This window comes from Paroedura picta, chromosome 10 (genome assembly GCF_049243985.1).
Source record: "Paroedura picta isolate Pp20150507F chromosome 10, Ppicta_v3.0, whole genome shotgun sequence".
Classification (NCBI taxonomy): Eukaryota; Metazoa; Chordata; class Lepidosauria; order Squamata; family Gekkonidae; genus Paroedura; species Paroedura picta.
This window is the reverse complement of record NC_135378.1, coordinates 83889027-83904939: the sequence shown is the minus strand read 5'-3', so window position 1 is coordinate 83904939 and position 15913 is coordinate 83889027. Positions and strand designations below refer to the sequence as shown.

The 15913-nt window shown below is 45.1% G+C and overlaps 1 protein-coding gene across 4 annotated transcripts in view; it reads left to right on the top strand.

Annotated features, from left to right (window-relative positions):
* CTNNA2 (catenin alpha 2) overlaps positions 1 to 15913 on the top strand; it is a 459457-nt gene that overhangs the window by 97817 nt on the left and 345727 nt on the right. For all 4 annotated transcript variants that reach the window (XM_077301175.1, XM_077301174.1, XM_077301176.1 and 1 more), the window contains exon 3: positions 2454 to 2649. In XM_077301175.1, the coding sequence (XP_077157290.1) occupies positions 2454 to 2649 (196 nt within the window). The remainder of the gene's footprint in view (positions 1 to 2453; positions 2650 to 15913) is intronic.

Here is a 15913-nt window from a genome sequence, read left to right as displayed (position 1 = left end):
CGGTTGCTGGTGCACGCTGAAAGCATCGTCCATTGTGTGAAGCTGCAAGCCACGCAACATTGGCAAGCCTTTGAATGCCTGTTCTTGGTGACAATACACCTTGAGCGCTGTTTAGAGCCTGATGCGCTTTGTCCTTTCCCTTGAACTGCCTGTGGCACGTTGTCCCATTGGATGCATCAATTGTAGCCGTATGACCAAAGAGCTTCAAAAGTGGCTGCAATTAATTCATGGAAGGGAATATAAGAAATGTCCATTTTTGTACGGAAACGGTAGAGGTTTTCCACCGGTTGTGTAGTTTACATAAATCAGATTAGAGGATTCTTTTTGCTGCCTACATGTGTTTAGCTGAAGCATTGCCCGTTGTTGCATCTGTGTGTGAATTTGCTCACCAGCGATGCACCAATAAATTATTTATTTATTCATTCATTCCTTAGATTTTATGCCCGCCATTCTCCGGAGACTCATGGTGGGGTATGATATAAAATCCACCACATAATATGATAAAACCCCATATCATAACAAACTACAAAACAAAGATAAAAGAGGATAAAACAAGATTGGTGGTATAAACCCTCTCCCCATCCTTGCAACTGTCCAAACCCCCCCCCCCCCCCTCTGGGTCCCCTATTATTCCTGGCTCTGATCTCAACTGAAGACCTGGTGGAAGAACTTCGTTTTGCAGACCCTGTGGAACTCTGGTTAGGGCCCTCACCTCTCCCGTCCCGTCTTGTGTGTGTGTTTGTGGAGGAGCAGTGAACAAAATCAGAATAAAGCAGTGAACAGAATCAGAAGATTTTTATTGGCATGCAAGAAAGATGACAGAAGAAAATACATGATAAAGCATTGGTTGTTCTACGATTACAAGACCTCATAGCCAGCTGTACAAACTTGGCAATCGACTCAATAACTGGAGAGTTATTGACTGGTAGGAATATGACCTTAGTCTCATCATCAAGTCCACGTTGTTTTGAAGAAAGTGGGCTGATGAACTGCCCACGTATCGTTGCGTACAGTGGACAGTAGAAAACCGCATGGAGGATGGTTTCGATGCAGCCAGAATGACAAGGACCCATTCTTTCAGAGTAGGGTCTTTTTGAAAATCTCTCTTGAAGAACAGCAGAGGGGAGAGCATTCAATCTTTCTAGCCTAAATGCTTGCCACAGTGGGGGGGGGGGCTGTTAAGTGGTAAAAATATGAAGCAGGGGACCCAGACCTTGGCAAAAGTCCCACAATCCAAGAACACGATCCTCTCGCTGTCTCGCTGAGAATTGGTAATTCTATGTCCAATAATCTACACTTTAGAGGTGGTGAACTTGCCCCGAGCTTATAATTAACTGTCACAATGCAATTAAGAGGAAATTAATGGGATTTCCAGTTACCTCTCATTCATACCTGATAAACCGAGGAACTTTTTTTGTCTCTACGGTGCTTCTTCTCACATGGGGCTCAGTTTAGATCATGGTTTTAGAATTTTGTATCTGAATTGCAGCCTTCAGTATGGATGTGTGGCATAGTTAGGCACAAATAAAATTGTGGTGTTTTTGTTCTTTCTCCCTGGCTAAGGACATCCTTCCTGTAGAACTTTTCTGACCTGCATCTTCCAGTTAATGAAGGGGAGTGCTCTGAGGATCCTTCCAACTCTATGATTCTATAAAAATAGCCCAATGATGAGGCTGGAGAGGGAGGGAAAGGGAGGGGCCCAGGTGGGTTATGCTTCCCAACCATATTCTGCATGATTGAGCTGCTTCAGGGATTTCTCGAAGCCTGAAGACTGTTTCAGGGGTTTCTCAAAGGTAAAAATGTTGAGAAAGGCTGCTCCAGATGTTCCATTGAGGTAGTTTTATTGGGTTTACTCTCAGGTTCTCTGATCATCGTGCTAGAGTGCCAATGTGTTGAGTTGCTTTATAGAATATTCGGGGCCAAGCCTGGCATTCAGGAATACAATGGGTGCTAGATCGGATGGTGATGGAAGAACTCTGTGGAAAGGCTGTAGGCAGCTGTTGGGGAACTCACCAGCAGGAGGGGCTCTCACATGGCAGGGATCTGCAGCCTCCGAGCCTCAGAGGGAAGTGGAAGGAGGAGGAGGTGGTCAGGAATGGGGGACAGAAGGTGATTGGCTGGCTGCTGGACAGACAGGCAAGCCGGTTGGAGGAGGAGGTACTCAGGGGTGGGACAGCCTCCCTGAGTGGGTGTTAAATGCTGAGTGGCACTTAAGCCATGAGACCAGCTCCTCCTACAAGCCCTTACCAGAAATATATTACGTGGGACAGATTTTTATTTATGTTTTGTATTTACGTCATTAACTGCCCCAAGCCCCAATTGCTGGGGAAGGGGCAGGCTAGAACTCAAAATAAATGAACAAATCGTCAAACGTCTATTTAGAAAAAAATAAGAATAACGGCAAATCTAAGTCATAGTTTTAAACCGCTTTTTAAAATTTTTCTTCTCCTAAGGTGACGACCCTGGTAAACACAAGCAACAAAGGGCCATCCGGCAAAAAGAAAGGCCGGTCTAAGAAGGCTCACGTGCTGGCTGCCTCGGTTGAACAAGCGACTCAGAACTTCTTGGAAAAGGGAGAACAGATTGCAAAGGAGAGTCAAGACCTCAAAGATGAGTTGGTGGCTGCTGTGGAGGATGTGCGTAAGCAAGGTAGGTAGAAGCTTCTAATAGGGGGTGGGGGGAAGTGAGACGAGCAATTGGCTCCAGGAGAATAAATAACCCTTGACTAATCTAAACTGAGCCTCTTGTGGCGCAGAGTGGTAAGGCAGCCGTCTGAAAGCTTTGCCCATGAGGCTGGGAGTTCGATCCCAGCAGCCGGCTCAAGGTCGACTCAGCCTTCCATCCTTCCGAGGTCGGTAAAATGAGTACCCAGCTTGCTGGGGGGTAAACGGTGATGACTGGGGAAGGCACTGGCAAACCACCCCGTATTGAGTCTGCCATGAAAATGCTGGAGGGCGTCACCCCAAGGGTCAGACATGACTTGGTGCTTGCACAGGGGATACCTTTACCTTTTTAAAATCTAAACTGAAAACATACCCAAACAATATTTTTTTCAGGTATCTATTCAGCTGGATATATTTTTTTCCAAACTGTTTTTTCTGGCTACCTGAAATGGCTGACCCCAAGAATCCTGAATATATTTGGGAGTTTTTAGGACCACTGGCTAGCCACCGTTAATGTGCATTTAAAAGACTCCCGGTCCCTTTAAATGCCTTTGAAGTGAACTCTGTGCTTGGAGAAGATATTTAAAGGGACTGAGCCTTTGAAATGCTTTTGGAGTTTACTCACACTACCGCAGCTTGCAAAAGGCAGTTAAATTTTAAAGGCACCTTCATTCTCTTTAAAGTTTGTGCCCCTTTCCCCCTCCATTGGAAACCGTGGAGGATGGGGACACCTCATTTGAAGGATCATGGAATCAGACCATCTGGTCCAATCTTGTTGATTTTTTTTTTGGGAGGCATCAGCAGCTCTGCTGGAAATTTGGTGCCTTTACCTCAAAAAGAAAACACCTCCTCAAGCCCCAGATACCTGTGGATTGCATCTCCATGATAGCCTGCAGAGATCCTTAACCCTTATGGTCCCCATAAGCTTCATTGGAGCTGGGGGAAAAATCAACATTCCCAAATATTGCCAAATCCAAATAACATGTCGATATCAGGATTCAGGAGTATTGGGGGATATCAATATTTTTTGGCTTAAATATATCCAAATTTGAAAAGTACTGGTTTTTATCCCCCTCTCCCCCCAGCATCACTAATTAAAACAAAACAATTTCATTAGAGCTATTTATATTGAGTGCTCTCTGGTATCTATATATAGTGCAAGCACCATTCAATTTTCAAGCAAGTGCACAATAATGATTCTCATCTCAGTTGCTTAAGAGGGCAGCAGCCTGGATTTCCCCTAGCCAGAAGGAGAGGCTTGAAAAGCATACCTTTGTGCTCCTCCAAAGCCACACTGGTTCTTGGTAGATGGCAGGCCTCTCGAAATCTTTAATCAGTTGTTTTACGTGTCTCTACTTAACAAAAGCTTTTTCCTAGTAGGTGGGGGGGGGGAGGGAGAAGTACTGATTAGACATTATTCCCCCTCCCCTTGTAAATCAGTCATCACCGAGATTCTGTGTCTGTATGATGGGAGCAAGTCTTGGTTTTTTAAAAAAACTGATTACTTAACCATAGGCCACGTTACGCTCTTTCATGCAGGATTTATTTTTGTTTCTGGAATGACTGTAATTAGCTTGATAGCCAGCTCTAAAGTAATGCAACAAGTTCACTGTATAGGTCTAATTAAATCAACCAGCTGCCTAGACTGTTATGACGGCTGCTATCAGGAATGGAGCCGGGAAGTGAGAACTGGAGCAAGCCAAACACAGTGACTTTTGTGGGGTTACAAACCAGGGCTGCTGGGGCCATGGAACTCAGGGGCCCCAACAGCCCACAAAATGGCAGCAGTAAAAGAGGAGGCCATGCATGAGCTGACCCCCGTTGCCATTGCTTATGAAGTGTCTGCAGGCAAAAGCAGCAGAGTTTCTGTGGCTGTGCTTTTTTTCTGGCCCACAGGGAAATTTCTCTTAAATTTAAATGGCCAGTACAACCTTGGCTGCTGTGATGGAGTGTGAAGGCGTGACATTTAGTTGAACAAACTGGTTCTACAGAGTGGCCGGATTCCTGCTCTCTCATGGTAATTGTAGTCCATGGGCTTCTGGGGAACAACAGTTTGGTCTAGGATCTAGGAGAGGCAGGTTCAAATCCCAGCTCTGCTTGAGGCTTTCTGGGTGACCTTGAGCCGGTCACTTTGTAATGAGGTAAAATGGAGAGGAGACTAGTGCACAGTGTGTAGCTTTTTAGATAAAGAATGGAATCAAAATGCATTTAATAATATGAAATATTTTTGCCGTGTAGAGGATGGAGCAGAGTTGTTCTCTCTTGCCCTGGAAGGACGGACCACAACCAGTGGGAGGAAATTCTGTCTAAACATCAGGAAGAAGTTCCTGACAGTCAGAGGTGGTGGGTTCTCCATCTTTGGAAGCTTTTAAACAGAGTCTGGGTAGCCCTCTGACAGAGAGGCTGGTCCTGTGAAGGCTCAAGGGGGTGGCAGGTGACAGTGAATGAGCGAGAGGGTTGTGAGTATTCTGCATAGTGCAGGGGGTTGGACTAGATGACCCAGGAGATCCCTTCCAACTCTATTATTGCATGAGTCCATAACTTGGAAGTAGCATGGTGATAGGTATGTGAGACACTGCCTCCCTGTATCCAGATTATCTTTCAGTGGAAACGTGTCAGAGTTGTTGGCAGCAAGAATTCCAAACACATTTTCCTTCTTCCTGGCAATATGTATTGAAAAAAAACCCACAACGTTGAATATCAGAGCAGGGGCGATATTACATTTGGTTGCATAATCGCTGGCTGCTTGCGATGATGTACCCTTAAACGTTCATCCCATTTTATTGGGGAAAATATTCATAGCCCATTTCCAAGTCTTTGCTACCAGTTCCGATTGTTATGCAGGCTTGCTGGTACTCATTCCGTGAAATATTGCGCACTAAATGTCACTCTATGCAAATGTCCCATTGTTAGTCCTTTCAGACCCTCTCAAAATCCATTAATTATCTTTCAGCTCTCAGAAAACAGAGATTGCGAAAGGCATTAAATCCCCTGCTCTTGGATGTTATGAAGCTCTTGTGATGGATGAGGAAACGCTGTGTGAGATCTTAGGGGCGATGGAATGTTGGTCTTGCCTTTTTCGAAATTGTATTCTGTGCAGCAAACTGGCAAAAAATGCTGTCATGTTGAGGGAGAAACCAAATTTGCAGCGGACTCTTATTAATTAATCGTCCCGTTAGTCTTCGAGAGCAGACTCTGTGTGTATTTTTGTGTTAACGTGGTTCGCTCTCTGACTTTCACGTTGGGTTTTGTTTTCTATCTATGGCTCTGTCTCTCCAGCCACCCCCTATTTATCCACACCATTCTTTCCTGAGAACTTCTCCTTCATACATAAGCAGCCCCGGTTTAAGGATTCGCAGGGCCCAACGCAGCAGAACGCAACTGGTACAAGCACAAGGCCCCAATATCTAAGGGGGCTTTCACACATGCACAGCTTGTGGTCCGCACACGTGCTTAATGGGTGATGTGCATGCTCACTTTACTAACAGAGCATGCTCATCACCCTTTTTTTGATCTTGCAGTCTACAAGCTGGGTTAAGTGTGAAGACTCCATAAGAATCGCAGCATGAAGGCCTAACCGTACAGCACTGTAGGGCCCCTGGAAGTTCAGGGCCTGTAGTATATGTTATATGTGCACTAGGATAAACTGCCTCTGTGCATAAGTTATTGCTTGTCTTAAATCCCAATGTGTTGGTCCTGGAGTCTGATTTGGAAGTCCCCTAGGAGCCAGAAACGTGGCCTGGAAGAGATCGGGGAACTTGGCAAGATCCTTGCAGGGCAGGTATCCCTGGCCTATGTTCTCTAAAACTGGATCCTGAGGAGTCTGCAGTGGGAGATCATCCAGAATTTCCCCTGGAGGAAGCAGTAGATTAGAAGGAGCACCAGAACTTACCCCTGTCCCCCCAGGTCCTGAGCCAGCAAGGTACTTGGACAGGAATTTGTCCACCAGCACACCAAAGTCCACCAGCACACCACTGGACAGGAGTGGCAGAGGGCTCATGCAAAGATGGTGTGCATAGGTGGCTGCCTATGCTCCGCTTCCTGGGTCAGACCACAGTGGATGTCATCCTTTGCAGGATTTCTGTGCCAACTAAATCTGGCAGGATGAGCCCCAGGTGCTGCTTCCAGAGCAGGTGGAGCTGCTGTCCTCAGCCTATTTAAGTGTTGGCCTGGGGAGAGAAGTTTGCTAGATTAACTGGTCCGCTGGGTATAAGCCTGTGTCTGTGGTTTAGCTCCTGGTGACACCAGCTCTTCTTGATTCCAGTGCCTTACAATCCTAGAAGCATAGAGTTGGAAGGGACCTCCAGGGTCATCTGGTCCAGCCCCTGCAGAATGCAGGAAATTCACAATTATCTGTCTACCACAGTGACCCCCATTCCATGCCCTGATGATGCCCCCCCAAAATACCCAGAATCCCTAGCCAGTCTAGCCTGTAAGAAATTTGCCTTCTGATCCCAAAGTGGCGATTGGCATTTTCATGGGCATGCACGAAAGGGCCACAGGAACCATGCACCCTAATAATTCGTTCTGCCCACCCGTTGACAGTCTGCCTAAGTTCACAGGGTCAATTTACAATCTGCCTAATTTTCGCAGAATGTCCTTTTGCTATCCATGCCTGTGAGTGCTACCATATGAGGAGACCTGACTGGCCCTGTTTGCAGAATGCAGAACATAGCTAAACCTCCAGACCGGCCAGGGATTCTGGTTTTCGGAAGGGCTTCATCTGGACATGGTCACTGTGGGTGGGTACGTAGATGTGGATTTCCTGCATTCTGCGAGGGGTTGGACTAGATGACCCTGGAGGTCCCTTCCAGCTCTACGATTCTAGGATTCTCCATAGATGCTAAAAAACAACACCCCACACAAGCAACCAGCAAACTATGAAGCTCCTGTTACAACTTTCAGTGTTACAAATAATACTCATTTGTGATAGGATTTTTTTCTCTTCTAAGGAAGCAAGAGATTATCATATGTATTAGTACTTAATTATGATTCTGAGAACCTATAATATTTAAAATATCTACTGAGGTATGTCTGTGTTTCTGCTATGCAGAGAAGAAGAGTTTATAGCAGTGACTCATTCACTATAGGAAGGTATTAATATAGAAATCCTCTCTATCACAGTAACCCATGTATTAATCACAACCAGATTATTTTACTGTAATTGGAACCTGCTTTGAAGATGGTTCAGAAGCTTCAGTTTGCATAGAATACCGTAAGAGGGACAGATTCCGCCTACAGAAAACATGTCTCTTTGGTGCTACAACCAAGGATGTGTGTTTGGAATCTTCTGGTCCCGATACATTTTCGGAAACGTTTGGGTAGCTGGGGTTTAACAGCGCCTTCTTGCCTCATCTTGGGATTGGTGTGCCAGGTTGGTTTTGCTTGGAGTCTCTGGTTGGAAGTGGGCTCTATTAGGCTTGCAACAGAGCCCCTTGATTAAATTGTTTTGGCGTGGATTCTCTGGTGTGAAACTGGTTCGGTTGGGCTTGTTGGTTTTGTTGCATTGGGAAGCTTTTGGTCAGTAGTCGCTTGCTCCAGTGTGTTTGGCTATTAGCTTCTTTGCCATGGAGAAAAGATGGAATCCTCCCATAGGAAACAAGGGAGGGTGGTTGGCAGCACCTTTTCAGGTGATTATAGAATTGGGCACTGTGATCCTATCTATTTTGGACTTGGCGGGGTTTTAGTGGGCAGGCAGGATTAGGATCCATAAAATATTAGTATCATTTACTTGAAAGAAAATTACTCTTCATCCACCCCCATTCAAGATTCAGTATAGGGAACAATGGAATTTCAGGATTCCAGGGTGTGCATATGTGTGTGTGTGTGGGGGGGGGGGATCCAAATACCAAATCAGGATTGGGGGCCCACATGACTTGAAATACCTTCCAACCATCTGAAAAATACCATTTTTTCCAAGGTGTATACCCCTATCTACAACTGCTTCACAGGCTTTATGTTCTCTTCCAGGACCAGGACTAGAGCATGACATTTTTGATACCATCTCTTGTGAATGTTGTCAGAGACTGTGCTCCGTCACCTGCCTGGTTGATGGTGAAGTAGTCAATAACTGTGAAAAGGGCTTTTTGTTTGTGGTGCCTGAACTTCGGACTGCACTTTTTAAAAGCTTAGAAGTACTGTACATTCTGCACAGAAACCAAGAGGCTTGAATGACTGACTGCTCCAAGGAATTGGTTAACATCAGCTGAGCAGAGGAAGTTTTGAGAGGTGCCTGCTGAGGTCAGATTCAGTCAGATTCCATCCTTGACTGAGTTTAGTCTGATATCATCCTTAGTTGAGAGTGGTTTTAAACAAAGTAGTGGGGGAAAGTTGGCAAGGAAGTTTGGGAAGTGGGCAAAGACTCCCATTTGGACCACAGAAAGGGGATAGGTCTCCCAGTGAGAAGTGAATTTCCCTACCCAGTCAAACAGGGAGTTAGCTTTGTAGAGTGCAGATATCCCTGGTCTGACATGGTTAGAAACTGCCTTCTAGAGACCAAAATAGTCAGAGAATGCTAAAGGAAGTGTGCTGGAGTGTTTGGAAAACACTGGAACAAAAACCTCTTGACATAAAGATTTTAAGTAACTTTGAAAAATGTACGAAACTCTCATTACCCTGAAATATAAGAACTAAAATCAGTGCATGGACTGGTTTTATCTTAGTGTGATCTATATTGAGTTACCTCAGGAATTTCAACAACTGATTTCACCTGACCTTTCCCCTCTATGTTGAATAAAATATTTTGTTAATGTGTTGAATTTCAAAATGTCTCAAGTGCCAGTTTCAGTGGTTGAAATCCTGACCTTTCCCAAAATCTTGCCACTTAGGGAGGGGCATGGACAGGACTGTCATACCTCCCTTTGGGTGCTCAACGATATTACATTTGATAGCTTTCTGCCACCAAATGAAGACCTCTGGAGAGACTGTGGGGTTTTCAGGAAAGGAAAAGAGAAAATGGTAAGGGAGGGGGAAATTTGATGCACCCTTCAAGTCCTTGTATGCCCCCCACATTAAAAAAAAAAAGCCTATCTAGTTCCTACTGCTACTGTATTAACACAAGCTCTAAGTTGCTTGCTGCCTTTTCAGCGGTCACCTTTTCCCAAAAAATTCTCTTTTGTTTGGGCACATATGTTATTGCTGGTATAATTATGTACTTATGTTATCCAGAGGATGGGATAGAAATAATTTTACATACATTAATTAAAGTATCCCACCCTTGCGCCATAGCTCTGTTTTAAAGTAAGAATTTTGTTTTTCTTCATCATTTTTTAAGCGCCTGAGTCATGGCAAAGTAAGATACATCCTTCCCTTTCCCTCTTAAATATATTGGGGGTTCTACTCTGCATATAATGGGGCTCACCTGTACATAGTAGACCTCTAAGGACACATTGCATTATTTCATATTTTTGAAGGCATGACCATGAACTGTTCTTCCCCCACCTGTCCATTTCAGGAAAGAACTTTGAACGTTAGCTTCCTTTTGTTCTCTTAGCTCTTTCTTCGTTTTTCAGATTTCCTTATTTCTAGAGCTGTAAGGCACAGAATGAACAGTGCATAAAGAGGAACCCCTGCTTGTCTTGAGAGGGTGATATTCTTTTTATAGCTGTTGGTTTAACAATCCACCAGACTATCAAAAATGCTTTGTCACTTCAAGCTGATAATGTCAGCTTGGCCTTGGAAGATCAACAGCTTCTTTAAATTAATCATCATTCCTCCCTGCTTTTTCTGTACTGGGTAGCGTCTTGCATTCTAGCCCTTCCATTGCACCTACAAAGAACTTAAACTGCCTTCTCTCGCATTTGGGTTTCATGAGCATTGTTCATAGAACTTCCATCTCTCCCATTGCTTCCCTAAATTCTGCACTCTGATCATGCATTCAAAATCTGCATGTAAATCTAATCCCATGTTTAAAATACTTGTCATTTGAAGAAGCGAGCAGTGTTTCACAAAAGCTTCTACCCTGCCCCAAATTTTGTTAGTCTTTCAGGTACTTCTGGACTCTTGCTCTTTTCTACTGTTAAAAGGTAAAGGTAAAGGTATCCCCTGTGCAAGCACCGAGTCATTTCTGACCCTTGGGATGACGCCCTCTAGCGTTTTCATGGCAGACTCAATACGGGGTGGTTTGCCAGTGCCTTCCCCAGTCATTACCGTTTACCCCCCAGCAAGCAAGCTGGGTACTCATTTCACCGACCTCAGAAGGATGGAAGGCTGAGTCAACCTTGAGCCGGCTGCTGTTACAGATAGACTAACATGGCCATCTTGATCACATTTAGCCATACAGAATGGGTACCCGCCAGCCTCGTGATATAAGGACAGATGGACTCACATTCTCGATCTATCTGAAGAAGTGAGCAGGGACTCACCAAAGCTCCTCCCCTGTCACAAATTTTATTAGCCATGAAGGTACTACTGAGCTCTTAATCTTTTCTACAGCTACAGACAGACAGATACGGTGACCTATCTTCAACGCTCTTAATATGTTTCATAATAATATACTGGTCAACAATTGAAGAAGAGTTGGTTCTTATATGCCGCTTTTCTCTACCCGAAGGAGTCTCACAGTGGCTTCCAATTGCCTTCCCTTTCCTCTCCGCACAACAGACACCCTGTGAGGTGGGTGAGGCTGAGAGAGCCCTGATATTCTTGCTCAGTCAGAACAGTTTTATCAGTGCCGTGGTGAGCCCAAGGTCACCCAGCTGGCTGCATGTGGGGGAGCGCAGAATCGAACCCGGCATGCCAGATTAGAAGTCCACACTCCACCAATCTGGCTCTGAAAACCCTGAAATGAGTGAGAGATCTGATTTTTATCTCAAGGGATATTGGGGCAGGCATTCCCTGTTCACTTGGGGCTTGTGTGCTTTCTGAGAGGATGTGGTAAAGCTCTAGTGGTACCCACATATATTGCTCCGAGGGTTCAACTCAGCCCCTGGATCGGACACATAATTTGGGAAGATAACATGTTTGGACTACAAAGATAACGCAAAGGGCAGGCAGCCCTCCTTCTACAATATTGAGAGGCGACGAGTCTTCCCTATAATGTCGCCTTGGAGACTTTTTCTCCTCGTACCTTTAAACAAGCGATCAACATGGATAAACAATAATTTGACTGCACGGCATTCTGTTAGCTGTCTGCCTCCCTCTTTTGACAGCGTTCTGTTTGTGAAACATTTATGCATAATACATCTTCGGATAAGCGAAGGTTATCTATACTGCATTAGCATAAGCTGCCGCAGAGTTTTGAATTTTTTTTTATCAGCGGCAAAATGTCAAGTATTAAAATTTTACTGGAAATCAAGATTAGGTCAATGCTCGTTATAATCCCTGAAGCTTCATATGTCCCCCCCCCCCTTTTCAATTGAACACCATTTATTTTATAGGGATAAGCAGAGGGAAAATGTACCTGGCTGTCAGGACAGTTGACATTTTGAGATGACTGTCGGCACTGCAAGATTATATGCTAGATTTTTTTTTTAAAACAAACAAAAACCCAATTGCTGGTTTATGTACCGAGTCCCTCGCTCGTCCCTCTCTTCCCCTTCTCTCTTGTTCTTTCTGTCTATCTAAATATGGTGTAAATATATTATTTATAGTTTGCATGAAATAGCAACATGTTCCTATTGACAACCGGTGCGAGAAAGGAATGGCTGCTTTGTTTATGGATCATTTGTCGGGTTTTTAAAGTGCCCTTTTCTTCGGGAGGTGAGAGGACGCGTGTTCAGAGTTCCCATTTCTCCTCCCTCCCCCATAATCTTGTGAGATGTGGTGAATTGAGAGTGTGTAGCTGGCTAGAGGTCACCCTGCAGAATCTATGGCTAATGGGAGAAGGAGAATGAACTTCCTCAAACAACTTTTTCCACCGCAAGCATGGTTTCATAAGCGTCTATCATGTCCCTCCTTAGTCGTCTCAGGTCTTCAGCCTTTCCTCCTAGGGAAGGGGCTCCACCTCCTTGAATTAGCTTAGGGCTAATCCTGCGTTGAGCAGGGGATTGGACTAGATGGCCTTTATGGCCCCTTCCAACTCTGTGATTCTATGATTCTGTGATTCTAATCATCTCGGTTGCCCTCTGCTGTGTTTTTTTCTAGCCCTGCTATTTCCTTTCTTGAGCTGCAGTGACCAAAGCTGCACACAGGATTCCAAATGAGGCTATGCCATTATACCAGGGCTTTGGAAAAACCAGCTGTTCTATTTTCAGACCCTTTCCTCATCACTCCTAGCATGGAGCTGACCCATTCCGCTGTTGCCACATCCTCATCAACCTTTCCATTCCAACCCCTGGTCTCCTAAGGCCGAGTCTGATGTTCTAACCACACTGCACTGTCCCATTTGCTGCCTTTTTGTGTGGTGTTCAAAGCAGTCCTCCTGATGAACTTAATGGCATTTTTGTCACTTGATAGTTCTTGTAGCCTACTTTATTAAAAAACAAACAAACAAACTTTGTCTAGCTTTGCTAACAGGTTATACATCCCATATGAGAGATGTATAGTGTTCCTTTCCCAGCCAGCTTGGTGTAGTGGTTAGGAGTGCGGACTCTTAATCTGGCGAGCTGGGTTTGATTCTGTGCTCCCTCACATGCAGCCAGCTGGGTGATCTTGGGCTCACCACAGCACTGATAAAACTGTTCTGACCAAGCAGGAATATCAGGGCTCTCTCAGCCTCACCCACCCCACAGGGTGTCTGTTGTGGGGAGAAGAAAGGGAAGGTGACTGTTAGCTGCACTGAGACTCCTTTGGGTAGAGAGAAGCAGCATCTAAGAACCAACTCCTCCTCCTCCTCCTCCTCCTCCTCCTCCTCCTGCTCCTCCTCCTCCTCCTCCTCCTCCTCCTCCTCCTCCTCCTCCTTCTTCTTCTTCTTCTTCTTCTTCTTCTTCTTCTTCTTCTTCTTCTTCTTCTTCTTCTTCTTCTTCTTTGCAATATACGTGGGTACCACTAGAGCTTTGAAGAAGAAAAAGAAGAATAGGGCTATTCTTAGAAGAAGTCAGGACTATTTGGGCAGCTCCAGCCATCTACTAAGCAATTGAAGTACACTTTGCATTACTCAGTGACTCCAGGGAGCACAAGGGCGCTGTTTTAGAGTCTTCCCTCCTGCCATAGTTTCCACATAGCACAGACATCAGTAGATTCAAGGCTGTCATGTATTCCCGATGGTTGTAAACTGAGGTGGTTGTTGCTGTTTGCCATATGTAATATTGTTGGCCATGTGGAACCGAGGTTTTGGAACATGGGCTACCTGTGGCCAGTAGCCAGACAGATGCTTCACAGCAAGGGAATGTAAGTCTCACAGCCTGTCATAGGCTGCAATAGTCTCAGAGTATTGTTCCTTTGAAGATTCAGCTGGCAGTGTCTGGCTGATCTAAGCACTGGATAAAAGAGAGCAGATTGAGGACTGGAAGGGCGGGAGGGAGGGAGATGTGTCCAGGAGGAAGGAAGGAAGGAAGGAAGGAAGGAAGGAAGGAAGGAAGGAAGGAAGGAAGGAAGGAAGGAGAATAGGACTCAGGGCTAAGGGAGAAAAGGAAGGAAGGAAGGAAGGAAGGAAGGAAGGAAGGAAGGAAGGAAGGAAGGAAGGAAGGAAGGAAGGAAGGAAGGAAGGAAGGAAGGAAGGAAATTGGAAGGAAGGAGATTGGAAGAGGCAGGCAGGCAGGAAGGAAGGAAATTGCCATTGTGCCTAGGATACAGTTGTGGTATATTATCTTGACTCCGCAAGAGAGGATCTATAACCCTTTTAAAGCAGCAAACTGAAAGTGACATTCTCTATGATACAGTTGTTTTTTAAAAATCTGCTTGTGCAGGATGCTTGGGGGTGTGCATTCTCCCCCCCCCCCGCCTGTTGTAAAAGTGCTTCCGTTATGCCACATTTGAGGTTAGTACATGTATATCTCTTTTTTCAATCCTGGAACATAAAGTCGATGCATTTGATTCAACTTCATTAGCCCGCAGTTCATACCCCCCCTTTTGTAAATTGCTGTTGAGAACGCCCTTGTAGAATGGCATGCAATCCATTAACGCTCTGAGCAATTTTAATACAAGTTTCGCCAGTACGCATTTTCAACATTTTTAATTGCATTTGCTTTCCGCTAATGTAATTTTGGCCATGAAAGTTCGACATTACATGGCTCTAATGTTGAAAAGGAAAACAACTTGTGTAAGGAACAATTAGAGTTGTACTGTAAGTATTAGGATTAGGGGTGGGCATGAACTGGGGAAGTTGAGGTTTGTATAGGTTGGTGGTTTGTGGGTCTACATGAGCCACCACAAACCTTGCAATTTCCTGAACTGGTTCTGTTTGTGATGCCAGAATGGAAACCCTGTGGGCTAGAGGTTCTCAGCTTGATTTGGAGCCCCAGGGACGTTGTATCATCTGCCTAGCACACGCACTTCATCTGTTAATGAAGTGGAATTTGGGAGTACTTTCTGGGGTTGCCTTGTGATACAGCCAAGGAAAGGTGTTCACACATCTCAATGTGGAAGAGTATGGGTCCTCAACCATGGAGCCCATAGCTAAGCCGCAGTGCTTGGCGTGAGCAGAGAGATGGGTTTCTCAGAGCACTGAGTCCACCAGGAATTACAAGAAATGCCAGTGAGGGAGAGTGTGGGTTTTCCATCAAGGAGACCAGTAGCTATGACTCTCTTCTTGATGTGAACTCAGGGCTCTGAGTCCACCAGGCTATCCAGAGAGAGGTATTCACAAATCCCAATGACGGGGTAGATCTCTATTCCTTTTTATCCAGTCAAGATAGGTCTTGTACTTCTTGGTTTATTAAAGGCCAGGGTCATTTCATCTGCTAATGAGCTTTCCTCTCCAGCAACACAGAATCTGTAGTTCATGCAAGGTGAACTAAACAGCGACCTGATACAGATCCAGTGTTTAAAAGCTGGGGGGGGGGGATAAAATAAAATCTTTTTTCATTTTGACTAGTTCACTAACACTGCTTGAACGTAAGCCTCTTGATCTGGACGGCCTCTAGATTTCTCCAGATCTGTCATGGTGAAGATCTGAGTATCTAAATAAAGGTAAAGGTATCCCCTGTGCAAGCACCGAGTCATGTCTGACCCTTGGGGTGACACCCTCTAGCGTTTTCATGGCAGACTCAATACGGGGTGGTTTGCCAGTGCCTTCCCCAGTCATTACCGTTTACCCTCCAGCAAGCTGGGTACTCATTTTACCGACCTCGGAAGGATGGAAGGCTGAGTCAACCTTGAGCCGGCTGCTGGGATCAAACTCCCAACCTCATAGGCAGAGCTTTCAGACTGCT